General features: G+C 42.5%; 1 protein-coding gene and 2 long non-coding RNA genes across 5 annotated transcripts in view; 2 read left to right on the top strand and 1 right to left on the bottom strand.

Annotated features, from left to right (window-relative positions):
- Positions 1-24,185, top strand: part of PLA2G4A (phospholipase A2 group IVA) — a 909,235-nt gene that overhangs the window by 25,954 nt on the left and 859,096 nt on the right. For all 3 annotated transcript variants that reach the window (XM_081865873.1, XM_081865875.1, XM_081865874.1), the window contains exons 4-16: positions 476-589; positions 4,383-4,420; positions 5,765-5,894; positions 6,942-7,078; positions 8,150-8,372; positions 10,541-10,655; positions 12,044-12,181; positions 13,342-13,434; positions 16,206-16,274; positions 18,787-19,029; positions 21,393-21,577; positions 23,007-23,202; positions 23,495-23,652. In XM_081865873.1, the coding sequence (XP_081721999.1) occupies positions 476-589; positions 4,383-4,420; positions 5,765-5,894; positions 6,942-7,078; positions 8,150-8,372; positions 10,541-10,655; positions 12,044-12,181; positions 13,342-13,434; positions 16,206-16,274; positions 18,787-19,029; positions 21,393-21,577; positions 23,007-23,202; positions 23,495-23,652 (1,839 nt within the window). The remainder of the gene's footprint in view (positions 1-475; positions 590-4,382; positions 4,421-5,764; positions 5,895-6,941; positions 7,079-8,149; positions 8,373-10,540; positions 10,656-12,043; positions 12,182-13,341; positions 13,435-16,205; positions 16,275-18,786; positions 19,030-21,392; positions 21,578-23,006; positions 23,203-23,494; positions 23,653-24,185) is intronic.
- Positions 1-24,185, bottom strand: part of LOC309344016 — an 805,887-nt gene that overhangs the window by 154,706 nt on the left and 626,996 nt on the right. The window lies entirely within an intron of this gene.
- LOC309344018 overlaps positions 1-24,185 on the top strand; it is a 59,411-nt gene that overhangs the window by 28,796 nt on the left and 6,430 nt on the right. The gene's annotated exons all lie outside the window — the stretch shown is intronic.

Genomic DNA, 24,185 nt, shown 5'->3' with positions numbered 1-24,185 from the left:
TACGCTTCAGGTTACATACGCTTCAGGTTACAGACTCTGCTAACCCAGAAATATTACCTCGGGTTAAGAACTTTGCTTCAGGATGAGAACAGAAATTGTGCTCTGGTGGCGCGGCAGCAGCAAGAGGCCCCATTAGCTAAAGTGGTGCTTCAGGTTAAGAACAGTTTCAGGTTAAGAACGGACCTCCGGAACGAATTAAGTACTTAACCCGAGGTACCACTGTATCTATACTAGTGGTCTAGATAGAGAATGGAACCAAAAAATGTACATCAGAAATGGCAGTAGAGAAAGGGGACTGGATGACAAAAGAAAAAGAAAATGCTTATATATATCAAGTTTGTGCAATTGCTTTGCCATATCTGACAAATGTGTACTAATAATTGCTTGGCAAATATGTTGCCTTTAATGAATGTTATCATAGAGGCAAATAGGTGGTTTTTTAAAATAAAACAATAATAATGTTTATCTTTTGCAGGTCACTCTTATGGATGCAAATTATGTGATGGATGAGACAATTGGTACAGCAACGTTCCCCATATCTTCTTTGAAAGTGGGAGAGAAGAAAGAGGTCTCACTCATTATCAATAAAGTAGGTTTCAAAATTCCGCTGGTAGAATATCCGTTCCATTGATGTCAGTGGCAAAACTGGCGTAGTGCAGTATTATGGAGGGCTAAGAGTGTCTTTAGTCATTAGAGTATTTCAAATCTGCTCCGCACCTGAAGGTCCCAGGTTGGAAGTCCATAAGCTTCAAAATAAAACTTTTCAGTAGGATTAACAGCAGCCTACTGTAAAATGAAACAAATGCAAAATACAAGTTAAAAGACAGCAGTAGAACCCAAAACATATAAATACATTGATTCAATGAGTGTATAGAAGCAGTTCTTTTATATAATGTATCCCATGTAGCCATTTCCAACATTGATATCCTTTTTTAATCATGGTGGAATTTAGTATGATATGAAGGATGCTATAAAGCAGGGCCCTTTCAAACAACAGTAACTTGGCTTACAAGGCTGTTGTGATTTACTTGTATAATGAGACAACGTTATTAACTGTGCTGATCATAGGAAAAGGGCATGATGTGCATTTAAAAAATGATTAAAACTAGATCCTTATTGCTATATATATGTATATATATATATGTATATATGTATATGTATATGTATATGTATATGTATATGTATATGTATATGTATATATATAAAACATTAAAACATCAGTCATTAAAAACTTCCCTAAACAGGGCTGCCTTCAGATGTCTTCTAAACGTCAGATAGTTGTTAATTTCTTTGACAACTGATGGGAGGGTGTTCCATAGGGCAGGTGCCACTACCGAGAAGGCCCTCTGCCTGGTTCCCTGTAACCTCACTTCTTGCAGGGAGGGAACCGCGAGAAGGCCCTCGGAGCAGGAACTCAGTGTTCGGGCTGAATGATGTGGGTGGAGACGCTCCCTCAGGTATACTGGGCCGAGGCCATTTATGGCTTTAAAGGTCAGCACCAACACTTTGAATTGTGCTCGGAAACGTACTGGGAGCCAGTGAAGATCCTTTATATATATAGTCCCGGTGGCCACTTCCAGTCACCAGTCTAGCTGCCACATTCTGGATTAGTTGTAGTTTCCAAGTCATCTTCAAAGGTAGCCCCACGTAGAGCGCATTGTAGTAGGCCAAGTGGGAGATAACTAGAGCATGCACCACTCCTGCGAGACAGTCTGTGGGCAGGTATGGTCTCAGCCGGTGTATCAGACGGAGCTGTTAGGCAGCTGCTCTGGACACAGAATTTACCTGCGCCTCCATGAACAGCTGTGAGTCCAAAATGGCTCCCAGGCTGAGCATCTGGTCCTTCAGGGGCACAATTGCCCCATTCAGGACCTGGGAGTCCCCCATACCCGCCTGCCCCCTGTTTCCTCAAAACAGTACTTCTGTCTTGTCAGGATTCAACCTCAATCTGTTAGCCGCCATCCTAATAAGCACCACTGAGAAGGTTGATATGGGGGAAGGCACGCTTCTAAAATGTCCGTGGAAGAGAGAAGGGCGATATTTATTTTTATGACCAGCACCATCAATATATATGGTGCTCTCAGGAGCTGGGCAGACCAGAAGAAGAAAAAAGACTTTATCCATGCCACCCAGGGAGAAACAATTGACCTGGAGCCAGGCTGCTTATTTGGCTCACAACTTGGCAAAGAGAGCTGGAGGGGAATCTAAGTTAAGCACACAGGAAGGGAGGAGCTGTCGGCTGGCTTTTCGTTTGTGGTTTGCCTCTAATTATGTCTCCTTAGTGCTAAATATTTTTAAGGAGTTGGGAGCAGATGGAGCTGGAGAAGATTATCCACAAAGGGAAGAGGGCTGTGGACGGAGTCGGTCCAAGACACTTGGCTGCCCGAGGTGGAAGAAGTCAACCTTTTCTTCTGTAAACTGCCTTGGGGTTGTCTTGTTTAAAAGCACCAAACAAGCAAATGACCCAACAAGAGCAGAGAAGGTGGTGCTGTATTTACAGTATCAATCAATCAATCAATCAATCAATCAATCAATCAATCAGTTTATTACAGTCATAGACCAGCAGTCAGAGAATAGAATATTAAGTGGATAAAAAACAAAATTGATAATTAAAACAGATAAAAACTAAAAACAAAGAAAAAAACATTCAGTTACTATTTACTATGGATACAGTGGTGCCTTGGTTCTCAAACGCCTTGGTACTGAAACAACTTGCAACCCAAACACTGCAAACCCGGAAGTAAGTGTTCCGGTTTGCAAACTTTTTTCAGGAGCCAAGCGTGCTCCATTTTGAGTGCCACACTTCCGTTTTGAGTGTTACGCTGAGGTCTGTCTGTTTTTGCGGTTTGTTTTGCGTTTCTATTTTTGCGGCTGTTTTTGTTTTGTTTTTGTGACTGTGTGGAACACAGTTCAGCTACTGGTGGATTGATTGTGTGACTGCAGTACACTGTTATTGCTTTCATTTTATGGATCAATGGTCTGGTTAGATAGTAAAATTCATGTTAAATTGCTGTTTTAGGGTTTGTTTTTAAAAGTCTGGAATGGATTAATCCATTTTGCATTACAGTGGTGCCTCGCAAGACGAAAACAATCCGTTCCGCGAGTCTCTTCGTCTAGCGGTTTTTTCGTCTTGCGAAGCAAGCCCATTGACGGCTTAGCGGATTAGCGCTATTAGCGGTTTAGCGGCTTTTAGCGGCTTATCGGCTTATCGGATAAGCGGCTTAGAAAAAGGGGGAGGGAAGGAAAAAACCCCGCAGGAACTCGCAAGACATTTTCGTCTTGCGAAGCAAGCCCATAGGAAATTCGTTTTGCGAAGCACCTCCAAAACGGAAAACTCTTTCGTCTAGCGAGTTTTCCGTCTTGCGAGGCATTCGTCTTGCGGGGCACCACTGTACTTTCTATGGGAAAGCGCACCTTGGTTTTGGAACACTTTGGTTTTGGAACGGACCTCCGGAACGGATTAAGTTTGAGAACCAAGGTACCACTGTATAGTGAAAGTAAGGTGAACTGTAGAAGTTAAAGGGGGTATTTTGCAGCAGCTTAGGATTAAAGCACTGTCCTGAAAGTTGGAAGGCCACTACACCAGGTGATGGTTTCAGGAACAGGTGACAGGAAAGGTCAGCAGCACAAAGCCACTAGGGCAGGAAAGATGAAGCGCAGTAAGGAGTTCAGCATGACATGCACTGCCCCCCCTTTTCTCTGGCCACTCCTGCATTGTCGTAATAATAATAATAATAATAATAATAATAATAATAATAATAATAATATTTAAAAAAAAATTTATTGTTTATACCCCTCTCATCTGCCGGGGTTTATACTAATACTAATAACATGACAAAACATCAAAACATCAGATACTAATAACATGACAAAACATCAAACCTTAAAAACTTCCCTAAACAGGGCTGCCTTCAGATGCCTTCTAAAAGTCGGATAGTTGTTTATTTCCTTGGCATCTGATGGGAGGGCGTTCCACAGGGCAGGCGCCACCACCGAGAAGGCCTTCTGCCTGGTTCCCTGTAACCTCACTTCTCACAGTGAGGGAACCACCAGAAGGCCCTCGGAGCAGGACCAGGCTGAACGATGGGGGTGAAGTAACCTACAAGCTTTGGTCTGTTTCTTTAAACTTGCTGGAATTCTCTGTCTAGCCACTGTGAGAAACAGGATGCTCCTTTGGGTCTGATCCTATGAGGGTTTTATTTTTAATCTTACTTAGTAGCCCTCTTCAGTTCTGTACTTTCTAAAAGTTTCTGTCATTCCATAGCTTAATTAATTGCATCGTTGAGTAAACTACATTTTGTTGTTGTTATCATTTAACTGCAAAGAAAGACCATGATCTTTCCCCACAAAAATCTAATACTATTGTAACTTGTCTTGTTTAGGTCATTACCGTTACTTTGGAGGTATCTCTTGAAGTTTGGTAAGTCATCTTGATACAATAAAAACAGAAATTTAGAGATTTCAGAAGCAGTGTGGTTTTGAGAGTAGGTTTTGGTTGTTGTTGCTTTGCTATGTTTTGTAAATTTAAGTGTGAAGCTGTAAAATTAACTGTGTAGAGCTAACTCTTAGAATAACTTAGCATTGAAAATATCAGGTAGGAAGTTCGTATTACCCAGCAAGCCCCATTAATCTTCAGAGGAGGTATTTGACATGTACTTAATTATCCCACTTATTTAAACTGATGGGATTCAAATGTACCATACTAGAGTCTAAGCAATATTTGCAATATTCTAAAAATGTTGCCGATTTTGGGTACATAAAACTAGAAAGCTGCTGGACTATAGCCTTTCTGCAGAACACAAAATATGACATCTAACGTACAGTTCAAGTTTAAAGGGCAAATGTCCAGTTTTCATGGCGGTTGCTGTTTTTTCTTCTTCTAAAACACAGAGGGAACAATTAAACACAGTTAAATATGCTTGGCCCATTGATTTTAATAGGATTAAAGATGGTGAACTGTCTTTGTGTTGAGAAAATAATGTCTAAATGAAGTCTCTTGGTGGTCGCAGAGTAGAGTATCAGCAACTATCAGCCACTCCCATATAAAAATTTACACTGACATATAATTGCCATTAGTTATCATAGTCTGTTCCACATTACAAGTGTCATTACAACCCTGCCAATGATTTTCACTGTTTACAGTGTTTTTTTAAAAAATAAATTAAGAATTTACTCCGATCTTTAAAAAAAACCTTGATCTTCCTGGTTTCTGATCTTCCCCGCCAGTTTTGCCAACTCTGTGTATTCCATCAGTTTCATCTGCTATTCTTCTTTTATTGGTACTTCTCTTTCTTTCCTTCTCTGGGCTAGTAGCATTCTCACTGCTGTTGTTGCATACATAAAAAGTATTTTATCCTCTTTTGGTAACTCTTCACCTATTATACCTCACAAAAGGGCTTCTGGTTTCTTAACAAATGTATTCTTAAACATTTTCTTTAATTCATTATATATCATTTCCCAGAAAGCCTTTACTTGTATACATGTCCACCGCATATGATAAAAAAATAAAATTGAACTTGTTTTATACATTTTTTGCAATTTTACTTGGTGTTAAACAGGCATAGGCAAACTCCAGCCCTCCAGATGTTTGGGACTACAATTCCCATCATCCCTAGCTAACAAGACCAGTGGTCAGGGATGATGGGAATTGTAGTCCCAAACATATGGAGGACTAGAGTTTGCTGATGCCTGGTATTAAATATCATCGGTACATCATTTTCATATAATTTCATGCTGTAAAACTTCTCTGTTTTATGCCCGGCAGCTCATCAACAGACCTCCGTTTCAGCATGGCACTGTGTGATGAGGAAAAGGCTTTCCGAGAGCAGCGGAAAACTAAAGTAATGCACCATCTGAACAATTTCCTGGGGACAGACCTCACCTCTACCCGTGATGTAAGTTTAGAAGGCTCATATCAGTAGCTAAGATGGCTGTTGCTGTCAGAAACTCAGTAGCGAGTTTTTTAAATGCAAATACTCATAAAACGACAAAGTCCCGCAAGGAAGTTACTGAACAGGTGTGTCTGTAGTCCAGACTGTTAAAATACCAGCAGCATATCTGGTGCTGAGCATATTTACTCAGTTGTTAATGCTTGACTTTGAGATTTATTCTCTGTTCCTGCTATCTATAGTCCTGCAGTTTCTTGTTAACACACTCATTTTCTAGCCTCTGCTGGCAAAATCTGGATGCTAGGGTTTGTTTTCTGGAAGTTGTCGCATGTTTGGGACTTTATTTTAAATCTAATTTTAAACAATTAGACCAGTCTTTCTCTCCCTACCCCTGTCATTTTTATTTTTCCTTTAAGCTTAGGAGAGTGGGAATCTTAGTTTAGATGGTATGATATCTAATGTAGCATCAGATTCTTTTGTATAAACCTGAAAAAGTGACTATGGACCACCAAAAAGGGCAGAACGACTGTGGGAGTTGAGGAGAAACCAGTATCTAAATAGGATCAAATTGTTCAGCTAAGTCAGAAGCAAAACTGCTGTCAGAGGTGTACCAGTCGAATAATATTGGCAGCTTGTTTTAATTCTAAGGTAAAGGTAAAGGGAACCCTGACCATTAGGTCCAGTCGTGACCGACTCTGGGGTTGCGGCACTCATCTCGCTTTATTGGCCGAGAGAGCCGGCGTACAGTTTCCGGGTCATGTGGCCAGCATGACTAAGCCGCTTCTGGCGAACCAGAGCAGCGCACAGAAACACCGTTTACCTTCCCGCCGGAGCGGTACCTATTTATCTACTTGCACTTTTTGACATGCTTTCGAACTGCTAGGTTGGCAGGAGCAGGGACTGAGCAACGGGAGTAAGGCATAATATTTCAGTGTTATGTTGTAAATAAAATTTCCAATAAAAATTCATTTAAAAAAAGAATTCAGTAGACGGATAAACGAAGCCACACACAGTGAATATTTAACAATCCGTCTTTATTGTATGCTTATCCAGGTACCGGTGATTGCAATATTGGGATCTGGTGGTGGATTCCGTGCCACAGTGGGGTTTGCTGGGGTGATGAAAGCACTGTATGAATCTGGAATTCTGGACTGTGCAACGTATATCGCTGGCTTATCTGGATCCACATGGTATGCTTCCCCACCAAACTGTCCTCATCTCAACTTTCTCATATAATAATAACTTCCTTCAAATCTCATTCTTTCTAGATGTAGGTCAATGCATGAAAAGTTGAAATGGTTTTGAATAGGAACATCCTGAGTTCCTTATCTGCTGATCCTGTTAACCAGGTTGCAGGAATGGAAACCAATGCAGAAGCAAATCCCTTTTCATTTAATAGTTGACGGAGCATCTGGCTTGTGCCTCTAGGCCAGTGATGGCCAAACATGGCCCTCCAGCTGTTTTGGGACTACAGTTCCCATCATTCCTGACCACTGGTCCTGTTAGCTAGGGATGATGGGAGTTGTAGTCCAAAAACAGCTGGAGGGCCACGTTTGGCCCTCACTGCTCTAGGCTCTTCTAGTGCTTTGATTCTGTGATTTTAAAATGCTTTCTGAATGAATGAAATTGAAAAAAGGGACCCCTGGATGATTAAGTCCAATTAAAGGCAACTATGGGGTTACGGCGGTCATCTTGCTTTTCAGGCCAATGGAGCCAGTGTTTGCCCACAGACAGCTTTCCAAGTCATGTGACCAGCAGGACTAAACCGCTACTGGTGCATGGGGGAGTCATAATGAGTGCCAGAGTGCATGGAAACGCCATTTACTTTCCCACCACAGTGGTACCTATTTTTCTACTTGCCCTGGTGTGCTTTCAAACTGCTAGGTTGGCAGGAGCTGGGACAGAGCAACGGGAGCTCCCCCCTTTGCATGGATTCAAACTGCCGACCTTCTGATCGGCAAGCTCAAGAGGCTCAGTGGTTTAGGCCACAGCACCAGCGGCGTCCCTACATGAATGAAATATTGCAATGTAGGAAATTTTGTAATTGCAACTTCAGATGAAACTGAACCCCCCCCCAATAAGTTTGCTTCTGATTCATGTATTTTACAGTATATCGTTTCTCTTGCCATCTTAAATCATCCAGAGGGTGGAGTTAAGGGATCATTATTTTTACCTTGGTACTGAAACATCTTCAGGTGCTGCTGGAAATGATTTTAGATGTTCTGCACAGTAACTCTAAACTTGGTTGTGGCCATTTGCAGGTATATGTCAACCTTGTACTCTCACCCAGATTTCCCAGTAAAAGGACCAAAGGAAATAAATGAGGAGCTGAAGAATTGTGTCAGTCACAACCCATTAAAACTGCTCACTCCTCAGAAAGTAAAGCGATATATTGAAGCATTATGGAAAAAGAAGAGGTGTGGGCAACCTGTTACATTTACAGATATCTTTGGAATGTTGATTGGAGAAACTCTCATCCAAAATGTAAGTTTGCAAATAAAACTTGGAGGCAGGCGCAGGTTTTACTGTAGCACGGTCAAAAATCTTTTGGGCCGATCAATTTACTTTTTGCTTTGCAAATCAGTATATCTATCTGTGGTTTGGTATGTGTGATGTCAAGTTTTGTATTATGAGCTTATTTCTCTCTCAAACCTTCAAAAGAATTCACAAAGTCCACATATTTATTTATCGAGACTCTCCCAGTGTTTTATGCCGTATAATAATGTTACAGTTGATGAACAATTTGTGTAACTTCAACGTCCATTGAGGCAGTGTCTGCTGCTCAAGCCCACAAGTATGTCATAAAATTCTATTCTGTTGCAGTTCTAAAACAACATTTGTTTATGATGCAAACATTTATGTGGAGATGGAAAAAGGTGCCCCAACAGCTCAAGTCTGCTTTGTGCAAAATCTTTTCACTCTTTGACACTGCTGAAATATTTTAAAATTTACCTTGGTCTTGAAGTTTTGTTTATGGAATGTTTTATGATGATCTGGTGTATAATTGGTGCTTTAATGCGCTCTATGTGGGGCTACCTTTGAAGGTGACCCAGAAACTGCAATTAATCCAGAATGCGGGAGCTAGACTGGTGACTTGGAGTGGCCGCCGGGACCACATAACACTGGTCCTGAGAGATCTGCATTTCCAAGCACAATTCAGAGTGTTGGTGCTGACCTTTAAAGCCCTAAACGGCCTTGGTCCTGTATACCTGAAGGAGCATCTCCACCCCCATTGTTCAGCCCTGACACTGAGGTCCAGCACCAAGGGTCTTCTGGCGGTTCCCTCATTGCGAGAAGTGAGGTTACAGGGAACCAGACAGAGGGCCTTCTCGGTAGTGGCGCCTGCCCTGTGGAATGCCCTCCCTTCAGATGTGAAGGAAATAAGCAGCTATCTTCTTTTAAAAAGACATCTGTAGGCAGCCCTCTTTAGGGAAGTTTTTAATATTTAATGCTGTATTGTTTTTAACACTTGATTGGAAGCCGCCCAGAGTGGCTGGGAAAACTCAGCCAGATGGGTGGGGTATAAATAATAAATTATTATTATAAATTATTATTTAATGCAGATATAGGATACCTGTGGCCTTCTAGATGACGTTCAGCTCCAATTCCCATCATTCTCAAGTAGCCACTGGTTTTAGTTGCCATCATTCTTAATCCAGTATCATCTGGAGGACCACAGGTTCCCCATTCCTGTTTTAATTACTGTCTTGTTGTATTAATTAATTAAAACGTTAATTAAAATGAGCACTAGCAATGAATCAGCACAATAGTTAATTAAAAAGCCAATTGAAAGTATCTATTTCCTGTTGGACTGAATTGCACATATGCTGTTTTGTAGTTTTATTACTGCTTTAATCTTTGTATATTGTTCAATAATTGATTCTGGGCAAGGCTTTTGAGAATAGGGTGGGCTTGCTTGGCTTATTATTATTATTAATCAAATCTCTGTAGCGCTCTTCATCTGAAGATCACAGGGTGGTTTGCAATCTAAAAACAGAAAAAAAAAATCATAACACAGTAACAAACAAAAACAATCTCCACCCCAGTGTAGAAGGCAATATAGTTAGCTTGGGGGAAGGGGAATTTTTTTGCATGGCGCTATGTAATGAAGGTGCAAGGTGAGCCTTTTGGGACAAGCGTGGAGCCACCACAGAAAAGGCCCATTCTTGTGTCGCCACCCTCCAGAACTTTCGTGGAGAAGGCACACAAAGAAGGGACTTAGATGATGACTACTACAGTGTCCCTATTGGTTCATATGGGATGGGGCGGTTTTTGAGGTATTGCAGTCCTGAGCCATTAAACATTTTATAGGTCTTAAACCACCACTTTGAGTTGGGCTCGGAAACTAATTGGCAGACAGTGTAACTGAGCCAGGATTGACGTTAAATGCTTAGCAACCTGGTCGCTGAATTCTGCAATGGCTGAAGTTTCCAAATCATCTTCAGAGGCAGCCCGACGTACAATGCATTGCACTAATCTAACTTAAGAGGATGGGGTATAAATAATAAATTATTATTATTATTATCATTAGTTTTCTGTGAGTAGTTCTGTTGTCCTTTGCCTTCTTGAATGATTTCACAAAAGCAACCAGATACTAGCTGGATTGCTAACTCTATTCTTTAAATTATTTCTGCTCTCTTTTTTCCCTGTAGAGAATGAACAACACTTTGTCTGATATGAAAGAGAAAATCAACAAAGCGCAGTCTGCTTTGCCACTCTTTACATGCCTCCACGTTAAACCTGATGTATCAGAACTGATGTTTGCAGGTAGTCAAATCACATCATTATATATATGTGTACCTGAATATTGGGCAGATAGAAGGATCAAAACAGCCTTATTTAAACCCCTTCAACTTGATTATTTGCTTCTGCATGTGTCATTTGGCATATCTGATTTAAGCACGTCTGTGGCATTGGCTACTTTTGCCTTCTGGCCCCTCTCATTTTTTTGCCACTGTCCCTGCCAAATCCTGGCATGCGTCTCCCAAAGTTGCCCATCAAGAAGGTTCCCTTCCCCTAAACTTAAATAATCCTCTCTGTCCCACTTAGACTAAAAGGTGTGTTTTGAAGAGAAATAATTAGTTCTCCTTTCATGAGCTGATTTGTGAATTCTTAGGATTAATCTTGCATTCCTTCTTGGTAATTTTACTATTCTGTTTAAAAGAACGTTGCTTAGAAAAGCAATGGATAAAGGTATTCGCCAGCTGAGAAGAGTTTTCACAATTTTGGTTGAGTTCCCATTATCCATAATATTTTTATTCCAAGTTTGCGCTGATCACACCTACGACTGCTCGTAATTATGATGACTCAGACATAATTTAGACCTATTTCTAGAAAGCTGTTGTGAAATTTCAGAGTTTAAAATGGAAACACATGAACTGTATAGGCTGGAACAAAACAGAATCTACCGTGGCACCTGTTGCAGCAATGGGTTTTGTGGGGACTTGTTCGCAGACCTATTTTCACCTATTAATCTGTAAATATCTCCCCTCCCACCCCAATTTCACTCTCACTCTGTGTGGGTGTCGTGTATAATTTGCTGAAGGGCATACCATAATAACACAGTAAAGTTCCTGGAAGAACGCAGAAAAAGATGAAAAGGAAGATGCAGGGAGGTGCAAAATGAGCTGAGGAAAATAGCTGTGTCTGCTTGCCGTAGTGCAAACAAGAATCTGGCTGAATATAGAGGGTGGCATGCAGTGCACGCCAGTGCAAGTAGATAAATAGGTACCACTGCGGTGGGAAAGTAAACAGCGCTTCCATGTGCTCTGGTTTCTATCACGGTGTCCCATTGCGCCAGAAGCGGTTTAGTCCTGCTGGCCACATGACCCGGAAAGCTGTCTGTGGACAAATGCCAGCTCCTTCAGCCTGAAGCGAGATGAGCGCCACAACCCCATAGTCACCTTTAACTGGACTTAACCGTCCAGGGGTCCTTCACCTCCCCCCTCTTTTTTTCACTTTACCATATGTGCTAGTAGTTGTTGGCATATATGAAGGTTGGCAAGGAAAGACAGCAGATGGAAGTCAAGATTTTGTTGAGCCTTGAGAATCTTTTGCACACCTTTTCTGTTTCTGTGCTGTATTAAAGCTCTTCTTCTTCTTCTTCTTTTGTTGTTGTATGTTAACCAGTGCCCTTTTTATATTTTTCTTTACAGATTGGGTGGAATTCAGTCCCTATGAAATCGGGATGGCTAAATATGGTACCTTTATGACTCCTAATTTGTTCGGCAGCAAATTTTTTATGGGAACGGTAGTGGATAAATATAAAGAAAACCCTTTGCATTTCTTAATGGGTAAGTAATTGAGTGGATATGTGAGCATTGCCAGAAAGTGAACAATACCTAAGCATCTACCAATATCTTAACAACAACAACAGGAGGGGGGACAGATTGAGGTTAAATTCTGACATGACAGAAGTATTGTTTTGGGGGGACAGGGGGCGGGCGGGTGTGGGGGACTCCCAGGTCCTGAATGGGGCAACTATGCCCCTGAAGGACCAGGTGTGCAGCCTGGGAGTCATTTTGGACTGACAGCTGTCCATGGAGGTGCAGGTCTTACTTTATCAAACCTTTATTAGGCATTATGGAAATAAAACCTTAAAAGAGAAAATAACATATAAAAGCCTTGAAATATATATAAAAAGGCAGCAGTTTGCTAAATGCATATATATATATACATATAGAGTCAGTGGTTTTCCTTGTTAACCGAGGTGCAGGTCAATTCTGTGTCCAGGGCAGCTGTCTACCAGCTCCGTCTGGTACACAGGCTGAGACCCTACCTGCCCAGAGACTGTCTCGCCAGAGTGGTGCATGCTTTGGTTATCTCTTGCTTGGATTACTGCAATGTGCTCTATGTGGGGCTACCTTTGAAGGTGACCCGGAAACTACAGCTAATCCAGAATGTGGCAGCTAGACTGGTGACTGGAAGTGGTTGCCGGGACTATATAACACCAGTCCTAAAGGATCTTCACTGAATCCAAGTACGTTTCTGAGCACAATTCAAAGTGTTGGTGCTGACCTTTGAAGCCCTAAACGGCCTCGGCCCAGTATACCTGAAGGAGCGTCTCCACCCCCATTGTTCAGCCCAGACACTGAGGTCCAGCGCCAAGGGCCTTCTGGTGGTTCTCTCGCTGCGAGAAGCCAAGTTGCAGGGAACCAGGCAGTTTAGGGCCTTCTCTGTAGTGGCACCCACCCTGTGGAAGGCCCTCCCACCAGGTGTCAAAGAGAGGAAGAACTACCAGACTTTTAGAAGATATCTGAAGGCAGCCCTGTTTAGGGAAGCTTTTAATGATTAATAGATTATTGTATTTTAATATTCTGTTGAAAGCCGCCCAGAGTGGCTGGGGAAACCCAGCTAGATGGGCGGGGTATAAATATATTATTATTATTATTATTATTATTATTATTATTATTATTATTACAACAACAACATTGTTATATTTCATTTTTTTCAGGTGTCTGGGGAAGTGCATTTGCTATATTATTCAACAGAGTCCTTGGAGTTTCTAATTCTCAAAATAAAGGGCCTACAATGGAAGAAGAACTAGGTGATGTTACAAAAATAAATTTACAAAGACATTAAACAATAGGCCCAGGACAGAACCCTACAGCACCCCATTTGCGTGTTCAGACCCAGAAACCTCCCCCCTAAATAAATTCACACTTGACTCAATTTTGGTTTTGGTTTTTTGGCAGAATTTAGGCCACAACTTTATTGATTACAGAAAGTGACTGGTTGCATAGGCTTTGATTCGACTAGCTCCCTGCCATGCAGGTAGCGCTGACCCAGGGTTCTAGCATAGGTCAGCCAAGGGTGGACACCTGGATAAGCAGAAAGCCGGGAACGGACTAACTCCGCCACCCAAATGTCCCCCTGGACTCAGGCATGGGCACAACCCCCTCTCAGGGGTTGACCAAACCATCAAGTCCCTGGTTTCCTTTAACGGAATACCCTTCACATAGGGACGGCAAGAGCGTTCTCCCATCCCTATCACCTGAGCCAAAGCCTATCTGCAACCTTACAAGTTGTGACAATTTGCTACGCGGCAGGTGAAACCCAAATGGCAACAGCCAATCAGCCAAGTGGGCGAATTTCCTGCCATGCCTGTGTCCCAACAACAGACGACACGCGACGGCATAGCAAGGTCAAGTGCAAAGCCCTAAAAGTAGGGAGAGGTGGGCGGGTTTTCTGAATGCACGCGCCGAAAGAGGAAGCTCTGGGTCACGTGCATGGGCATAAATAGGTCCCTCGAACCGTTTGGACTGCGTCCCATTGGCCAGATTGCACGCAGCTATGAGGGACCTACCAATTGGGTGTTGTGGCTGACCAATTGTACCCACCCACAACACAGGGTGTCGGTTTCCAGGTCTCTCTTTAAGGGAGGAACCAATTTGTCACTTTTTTCCAGGATGACCTGGGACCATTCATAAGCACTCTTTTGGTTTGGTCAATCAACCAGCTACAAAGCCACCTCACGTTACCTCATTCAGCCCACATTATACTAACTTCTCTGCCATAATATCATGGGGGACTTTGTCAGAAGCCATACTGAAATCAATATTCACTAAATCCATAACATTCCCCTGATCTTCCAAGTTTGTAACTCTGTCATCTCCCTTAAATGTCTGTTGCTTTTTCTTTAGGTATTAGCTTTTAGAATGGCTTGAGTAGTGTGAGTAACTGTGAAGTGGGAAGATTACATGAAAATATGTAAATCTGTCATTGATGCTGATCTACACAGATGTAAATTTGCATGAGGGTGTGACTCTCATAAAAGTCATTGTAATCAAATATACTTGTAAGGAACCTACCTGGGCTTTTTTTGGTGCAGATCTAATTGAGTTAAACATTCTTTTGTCAGTTAAAAGAACCATTTCATTTTAAGCCTAGCGAGTCTGAGACTGTTTCATAAGGATCTTTTGAGATAATGTAGGAAGAGTTTCTGAGACAAGCTGAGATTTTTCCAGGGTCAGTAAAAAGCAACGATCTGTTTCAGACATTCGTTCTTGGTTTCAGAATGAATGTTTTTGGAGCTGGGAATGAGAGTCAGGGCCACGCATGCCTTACTTAACTCCTCCCCTCTTTAATTCCTCCAGTCTGGTTTGTTTTAAACCACAGTTTCCAGTTGCATACAAAATGAGAAACCCTGGCTTAATGTCTTTTAACCTGGCTTAATATCCTAGTTATCAGATGCCAGTATAAATACACTATATCATCTTTATCAGAGGGGATGCTGCTGTGGGAAAGACCCAAACCAGAAGCAGAGTTTAGGAAACACTTCCCTCTGCTGATGCATTTTGAGCTTGGTCCATTTGTTACCTCAGCAAAGTGGTTGCTTTCCATGGCTGGCTTCTCTGTTACCAAGGTGAGATACAGACATTTCTGTTTCGTGGTCCACATTGTGTAGGTTGCTTCTCCTATCAGCAACCCCCATGGAAGGGAGAAGGACTGATAGGACGCAGCCTACTCACATGTGAAGATGCTTTTATTTGTTACAGAGGGTAATGTGGGAGCCAGACATGGGGCAGTGGTTTTGTGGCAGGAACCACAACACCAAGGTAATGTAGAAACTCGACCTTGATGTTGTTCTGAGAGGCAGGTTTGAAGAGTTCAGCAATAGGGTGAAGTCAAGAAGAGGTTGAGAGGGAAGTCTTTGCCTACTAGCACTTTGTAAGAGCTCTTTTTATGGCTCATAGTATGATATTTTGGCAGCATATGCTTCAGGAAGTGCTTGTCTCCTTGATATTCCAATTTCCTTGTTGTCAACTATGCAGCCTTTTGAGTAAAGGGGAGGGTAACTAAATGCCCCCCTCACCCTGGAAGCATGCAAAGCAAGGCAATCCTAAACCACCATGTTGTATTTGTATTAGTCTGGAAAGCCAAAATGTTGTGCATTAGGCTGGCAACTGTCATATAATGCAAGTTAGCCATGTTTCTCTGCTCAAGTTTAAATTTGTGTTCTTCTCTGCTTATACGTTTTGAATTTGGTAGTGTGGGAAGAAAAACGGAGGCCTCGTCAGCTGGTCAGGGGGAAAAAAGTAGTTTTGAAACATATTAATCTCTTGTTTAACTTCCTTCAAAAGACAGTGCTCTGTATTGTAGTCTTAACCCTAGAGATCTCCAAGTATCCTTTAGCTTGGTGATCTGCTGGTTTTATGGATGTGGAAAATCCTTTTTTCATAAAGTTAGCTTCAGATCGTTTATTGTTTTATTCCAGCGTTACTCTCTCCTTCCAAGAACTTGTGCAGCTCCTTTGATTGCCATTTTACCAACCCAGCCATTTAAGGTACCAAAATCTTCCTTTGTTTATTTCCACAGAAAATATCAGGATGCGGCACCTAGTGAGCAACGATTCAGACAGCGATGATGAGTCACAGGGACCAAAAGGTAAGAAAGGTCACCAGACGTGACACTTCATACAACTATTTTTATTGGCGTGTCCCAATAAAGCAAGACATAATGAAAAGGAGAAAATTCAGGTAGTATTTAGGACCCAAGAAAGGAATAGTCGGCTTTTTGATGAACCGTTTCCTGGTGCTTCATAAAGTTAGGTAAGATGGAGGTGGTTGGGTGGTGTGTGTGTGTGTGTGTGTTAAGATGAAATGTGAGACCTTTTTTGGTAGCAGAGCAGAGCACAGTGTCACCTTGGTTCTCAAACTTACCATATTTTTCGCCCTATAGGACGCACTGGCCCATAGGACGCACCTAGTTTTGGAGGGGGAAATAAAGAAAAAAAAAATATTTCCCCCCCAGGTGCAGGTGCAGGGCTGGGGTGGGGGAAGCCCAAGCTTCCCCCGACCCCAGCCCACAGAACAGGCAGCTCTCCGCAAGCCTTGGGAGACCGTCGCGACTTCCCGCCGGGCTCCCACTGCTTGCGGATATCTGCCTGAAGCCCAAACCAGGTCGGGGAACAGCGGGAAGGCACTCTGCTTCTCCCCACCACCAGCCTTCAAACCATGTTGGGGGATAGCAGGTTGGGGAACCAGGCTGGGGAACTGAAGCCCGGGGCGCGCTGTGCAGCGTGCCCTGGGCTTCAAGATGCAGGCTGCTATCCGCAAGCCTAGGGAGCCCGACGGGAACTCCCGCTGGCTCCCAAGGCTTTTTGAAAGCTTCCTGAAGCCTGGAGAGCGAGAGGGTTCGGTGCGCACCGACCCCTCTTGCTCTCCAGGCTTCAGCGAAAGCCTGCATTTGCCCCATAGGACGCACATACATTTCCCCTTCATTTTTGGAGGGGGAAAAGTGCGTCCTATAGGGCGAAAAATACGGTAATCCGTTCCGGAAGTCCATTCCAGAACCAAAGCGTTCCAGAACCAAGGCGCGCTTTCCCACAGAAAGTAATGCAAAATGGATTAATCTGTTCCGGACTTGTAAAAACAACCTCTGAAACATCAATTTAATATGAATTTTACTATCTAACGAGACCATTGTTCCGATCCATATAATGAAAGCAATAAACAATGTATTGCAGTCACACAGTTAGTCAATCAGTAGCTGAACTGGGTTCCACACAGCCACAAAAACAAAAGAAAAAGAGCCGCAAAAACGCAAAATAAATAGCAAAAACAGACAGACCTCAGCGTAACACTCAAAATGGAAGTGTGGCACTCAAAACAGAAGTGTGGCAATCAATTCGGAAGCGTACCACTCAAAATGGAGTATGTTTGGCTTCCGAAAAAGCTCGCAAACCAGAACACTTCCGGGTTTGCAGGGTTTGGGTTCCAAGTTGGTTGAGTACCAAGGTGTTTGAGAACCAAGATACCACTGTACTGCTGGTGGAGCTGTTCTTCTGTGGAGGAGACCTGAACTCTGCCCAATTTCCTGGGGTTTCAGGGGTGCAGTAACTATTGACCAACCAAGGCTCTCCATGTTCCTAAGCCAGTCCATTGCCGTGTGATGCCTGGAGCTTGTGGAGCCAAAATAGGTCTCCTCACTTTCCGTCTTGCAGGACTTTGGATGCAGCAGTGACTCCAACTAATTTTTGAAATAATAGTCGAAGTCACTTTGTGAATCACATGTTCTTGTTGACAAACCAGGCTGTGGTTCATTAGAAATGTCTGGGGTATTTATGAAACCTGGAATGAGAGTTCTCTTTACGGTCAAAGGAGAGCCCACCCTTCTGAACAATGTTGGGCAGGGACAGTATGGCTCTGAGTGTGTTATTCCTTCCAGGGGACCATTAAGATTTGCGTGCCTCTCTCAATTACATCAGTAACAAAAAAGCTCAGCTGGGCAGATAAGATCTCCCTTTTGGCCAGACAGTTTCCCCTTCTACATTTCCACATTCAAATCAGTTCCATTTTCTCACATCTACTCTGGTCATGGAAGATTTTTCCTTATGGCATATCATTAAAGTGAGGAAAAGGAGTCTTCCTTCCTTACTTTTTTAAAGATGGAAGCAGATTAGTATGTTCTTTTTTATTTGTTACACAAGAAAATCTTTAATAAAAACTTTTTTTTTTTACTTATTGCTTATTGCTAGAAGCCCTTTGGGTTTGTTTTATTGTTTGCTTGCTTTCTTGTTTGTTAAGGTATGTATTTGTATTTTGCTGCACCGAGGGGCTTTTCAGAGTGACTCACAATAGAAAATAATAAACATTAAATGCTTCCCTAAACAGGGCTGCCTTCAGATGTCTTCTAAAAGTCTGGTAGTTGTTCCTCTCTTTGACATCTGGTGGGAGGGCCTTCCACAGGGAGGGCACCACTACCGAGAAGGCCCTCTGCCTGGTTCCCTGTAACTTGGCTTCTCACAGGGAGGGAACCGCAAGAAGGGCCTCAGTATCCGGGCTGAACGATGGGGGTGGAGACACTCCTTCAGGTATACTGGACCATTGCCTTCAAATCACTTTTCCAGAGTTTTCCCCATATGCTGAAGTTCTTTCTACTCCTACTCGGTCTACAGGCTCAGAAAACCCTGATGCTGAGAAAGAACGTGAACAGAGCAACCAGGAGAGCTGGGTTCAGCGGATGTTTATGGCTCTGGTGGGTGACAGCGCCCTTTTCACCACCCGGGAAGGACGTGCAGGCAAAGTACACAACTTCATGCTGGGCCTGAATCTCAATACTTGCTACCCGTATTCTCCTTTGGCCAGCTATGGTGCTCAAGAATCTGTGGACGAGGATGAAATGGATACTGCTGTCGCAGGTAAGTGCATACATTTTCATTTATTCTTCCTCTCTCATGAAAGAGTCTGAGTATGTGAACGGCAAATGTGAAACCTGGTGTGGGACTTGCTTCCCAATAGGTAAAGGTAAAGGACCCCTGGACGGTTAAGCCCAGTCAGAGGTGACTATGGGGTTACAGCGCTCATCTCACTTTCAGGCCAAAGGAGCCGGCGTTTGTCCACAGACAGCTTTCCAAGTCATGTGGCCAGCAGGACTAAACCGCTTCTGGTGCAACGAAACAGCGTAACAGAAACCAGAGTGCATGGAAATGCTGTTTACCTTCCCGCCACAGCGGTAGCTATTTATCTACTTGCAGTGGTGTGATTTCGAACTGCTAGGTTGGCAGGAGCTGGGACAGAACAATGGGAGCTCACCCTGTCACGGGGATTCGAACCACCAACCTTCTGATTGGCAAGCCCAAGAGGCGCAGTGGTTTAGACCACAGCACCACCCACGTCCCTGGAAAGGCCTTCTACATGGGCTGGTAGGCAAGCCAATGTGTTTGGTGGAGGAGCAGCAGCATTCTGCTTTGCCATCCTGGCTAGCTGTCTATTCTGTGCTGCATGCAGAGATAGGGAGCCACTTTCTCATCTCATACCGTGGATGCAACAAGGTGAATTTCCTGTGTGTGTGTTTGGGTGTGTGTGCAAGAGAGAGATTGGTGTTTTGTCTAGGCCTTGGACCTCCTCCACATGCAGCTGCTGGGTGACCTTGGGCGAGTCACACTTCTCTGAAGTCTCTCAGCCCCACTCACCTCACAGAGTGTTTGTTGTGGGGGAGGAAGGGAAAGGAGATTGTTAGCCGCTTTGAGACTCCTTCGGGTTGTGATAAAGCGGGATATCAAATCCAAACTCTTCTTCTTCACGGGGAATATGCCTAATTGAGACATGAGAGAGTGGTCACTGCTTCTGAGCTCCGCAAAATAGTCAAAAAATATTGCTCTCTTTTAAATGGTTAGGAGTCCATTTTCAGTGCATATACTAACTGCCCTGAGGTCACTGGAAATAGAACTAGACATTCTGTGGCACAGTGTTTACCAGTTTTCACCGCTAAGACTTACCACATTAAGATAATTGAAGTCTGAATGGGGAACGAAGCCATTTAGGTGCATAACTTAGGAAGCTTGTAGTCATGGATCTCCATATTACATCATTCATGCAGAGTATCTCAAAATAACAACAATTACGCCTTGTTTTAAAAGTCATTAGGTAAGATGGAATTTCCCTCCATCGTGCAGTTGTGCTCAGATTTTGCAATAGTGCAACCTTTTATATCTCTGTTCAGTGGGACATTCGCCCAAGTGAGCCTAAACATTCAAATAAGTCAGGAACATGCAGAAAAGCACATGCTTCTCTTAAGTGGCTGTCTCATCATTTCCATCTGTGCTTTGCTAAATATTTTTTTAAACTTATTATAGATGTTTATAACTATCTAATCCTAATATTTGAAGAAAGAGTAAAGTGGACATCCATCTTAAACAGTAGAATGCTGAAAAATAGTAGGGAAAATATACTGGATGACAGCTTTAGGCTTTGAGTAGATCTTTACACAATTTTCTAGCTACACACATGAGGTAAGTATGTGTTTTTGGGTGGCCTGTTGACTGTGGCCTGGTTCAGAAGATCTTTCAAGGCTCTATAAACCTATTAGAAATGAAAATGTGATGGTCTGTTTCAGACAATTTCCCAAAGCTTCATAAACCATATTTGGCTGAATAATTCCCCCATAGAGGGTTTTACAATATTTGCTTAGCATTAGAAAATAGCTCATACCATGCATTTAATATAGTTAAATTATTTTAAATTAGCATTTCAAATATTTTGAGATGTGAGATATAGATATAGATGAGAATTCTGTTTTGAGATTGGAAGAAATTTAAAGACTATTTGAATAAATGTTGTAATATTAAAGATATGTAATCACTTGAAAGAACTAATTAGGCCTAGGATTAAATTAGGATTAAATAAATAATAAAGAAAATGTACGATAAGAAAAGTCAGGAAATTTGATCATGACCGGAATATTGTTATATGAAATAATGATATTGGAAACTGCTACATTTAATTATAAGGAAATTCAGATGGAAGAGATTAGAGGAAGTCAAGTAATATGTTTATGAAGATGGATCTTAATTAACTAAGTTTTAGTGTATGTGGTAGTATATGGGATGTGGGAAGTATTTTATGTTCTTTTCTTTTTCTTTTTCTTTTATTATTGTTTATTCTCTTTTTTGTTATGTTATGCTTTTGTATGAAAATTAATAAACATTATTGTGAAAAAAAAAAAATTCTGTTTTGAATTGTGTTTGTCAACAAATGGCATCATTTGTCTCATTCTGCCCAGATCCTGATGAGTTTGACAGGATAATGGAGCCATTGGATGTAAAGAGCAAAAAGATTCACATTGTGGATAGTGGGCTTACATTTAATCTGCCATACCCAATTATCTTAAGACCACAACGAGGGGTTGACCTTATCATCTCATTTGATTTTTCGGCACGTCCCAGTGATTCTAGCCCTCCTTTCAAGGTGAGAAATCCAGGATATTGCAATTCATGCAGAGGAAGTGCTAAATAAGAATTATTTTTTTCCTCACACAAATGATAGGTTGTTTTACATGAAGTTCATGTGCAAATGGAACAACTTCTGCTCACCCAATGGAATTTTCTCTCCCTCTTCTCCCCCTTCCACCTTGTGCCCCCCACAACTGCACACACCCAAATATGCTCTACAGCATGGGTAGGCAAACTAAGGCCCGGGGGCTGGATCCGACCCAATCGCCTTCTAAATCCTGCCCATGGATGGTCCAGGAATCAGTGTGTTTTTACACGAGTAGAATGTGTGCTTTTATTTAAAATGCATCTCTGGGTTATTTGTGGGGCATAGGAATTCGTTCATTCCCCCCCCCCTCAAAAAAATATAGTCTGGCCCTCCACAAGAACTGAGGGACAGTGGACCGGCCCCCTGCTGAAAAAGTTTGCTGACCCCTGCTCTACAGATTAGGGAGGAGTTGAGGGAGGAGCAGTCCTGTTGCACAATCAGGTCATCCCCCCCCCCTTGTGCAAAGACATATAGAATCATAGATTTTTAGAGTTGGACGGGACCACGAGGGTCATCTAGTCCAACCCCCTGCAATGCCGAAACCTTTTGCCCAATCAGGGGCTTAAACCCACGAACCTGAGATTGAGAATCTCATGCTCTACCATTATCCTTGAACTCAACCCAATATGTGAACATGGAACTGCCATTTTTGGTGTCAGTTCAACAACGCCATGAGTCTGCCAGGCAAACATGGGAACTGGTCCATTATCTGCTGCCAGCATGCCTACATGGTATTCTTGTATAAATATAAATGGCAACTCTAAATTTGTGTGCATTTGATGCATGCAGAACCATGCATGCATGTGTCATGCTTGGCACTGGAAGGGAGCAGAACAGACTGAAGGAGCGTCTCCACTGCCATCATTCTGCCCGGTATGCTGAGGTCTAGTGCCGAGGGCCTTCTGGCGGTTCCCTCACTGCAAGAAGCAAAGCTACAGGGAACCAGGCAGAGGGCCTTCTCGGTAGTGGCACCCGCCCTGTGGAACGCCCTCCCATCAGATGTCAAAGAGATAAATAACTACCTGACATTTAGAAAACATCTGAAGGCAGCCCTGTTCAGGGAAGTTTTTAATGTGTGGCGTTTTGATGTATTTTTAATCTTTGTTGGAAGCCGCCCAGAGTGGCTGGGGAAACCCAGCCAGACAGGCGGGGTACAAATAATAAATTATTATTATTATTATTATGCACACTCCGCCGATGCGCAGTGACCTGGAACATAACCCTCCACCTAAATGGAGGTTTGCCTGTATTCTCTTTCCATTATTTATAACTAAGGTGTCCACATATAATGTCATTTCTGCCTGTCCCAGCCTTCCTTTTCTCATTGCTTCTTTTTTTGTTTTTTGCTTTCTTCTAGGAAATTTTACTTGCTGAAAAATGGGCGAAAATGAACAACCTTCCTTTCCCCAAAATAGACCCAAATGTTTTCGATCGGGAAGGTTTAAAGGAGTGCTACGTCTTCAAACCCAAAAATCCTTCTTCTGACATAGACTGCCCAACAATTATCCACTTTGTTTTAGCCAATATAAATTTTAGAGAATACAAAGCGCCAGGTCAGTAGGCTAAAACGACAACACAAAATTAATCCTTTGTTATCTAAAGATACGGTTACAGTACAGTTTAATCTTTCTCTCTGTGTGTCTTTTCTCTTAATTATGTGCATGGTTTTTTTCTCACCTCTTCATCATCCTCATCATCAACAACATCATTATTTCTCACTTTCCCCAGACTGGGACTCAAGGTGGCTTACTAACTTACTTTTACTGAATAAATATTATACTGTGGTATATCAACTAAACACTTTGCCCTTTAAAATGCCTACTTTCGTTGTGGTCTACTTAACAGGTGTTCCAAGGGAAACTCAAGAAGAGAAAGATTTTGCTGAGTTTGATATTTTTGATGATCCTGATACACCGTTCTCCACCTTCAACTTCCAGTACCCAAATGAGGCCTTCTGCAGACTGCACGATCTAATGGAGTTTAATACCCTGAACAACTTAAATGTATGTTTAATGCAGAACTTGCTTCAATTCAAAGATGCTTCGGTTGCTTTGTGGAAGTGAAGTGGTGGTTCTTAATGACTTTTCCACCCTCTGCGTGCAGATTTTTACGGGTGTGGTGCCACAACCCCCTGATTTCTGTTTATTCTTAAGAGGGCTGCTTATCACTTTCAAGAGCTTTTTTTTATTATTACAGTGGTACCTCGGGTTAAGTACTTAATTTGTTCCGGAGGTCAGTTTTTAACCTGAGGTACCACTTTAGCTAATGGGGCCTCCCGCTGCTGCCGTGCCACCGGAGCACAATTTCTGTTCTCATCCTGAAGCAAAGTTCTTAACCCGAGGTACTATTTCTGGGTTAGCGGAGTCTGTAACCTGAAGCGTATGTAACCCGAGGTACCACTGTATTTGTATTTCACAAAGAAACATGGCCCATTAATGTGATACAAAGGAATTGCTGTAAAAGAAGAGCCAGAATACTTTTAAGAGCGGGGTTATGCCTTAGCTGTGTTCAAAGGGTTCCTGGAATTTGCTCTGTA

The sequence above is a fragment of the Podarcis erhardii genome (genome assembly GCF_964252035.2).
Source record: "Podarcis erhardii genome assembly, chromosome: 6".
In the NCBI taxonomy this organism is placed as follows: Eukaryota; Metazoa; Chordata; class Lepidosauria; order Squamata; family Lacertidae; genus Podarcis; species Podarcis erhardii.
Note: the sequence above shows the minus strand (reverse complement) of the source record. Positions and strands in the feature narration are given on the sequence as shown.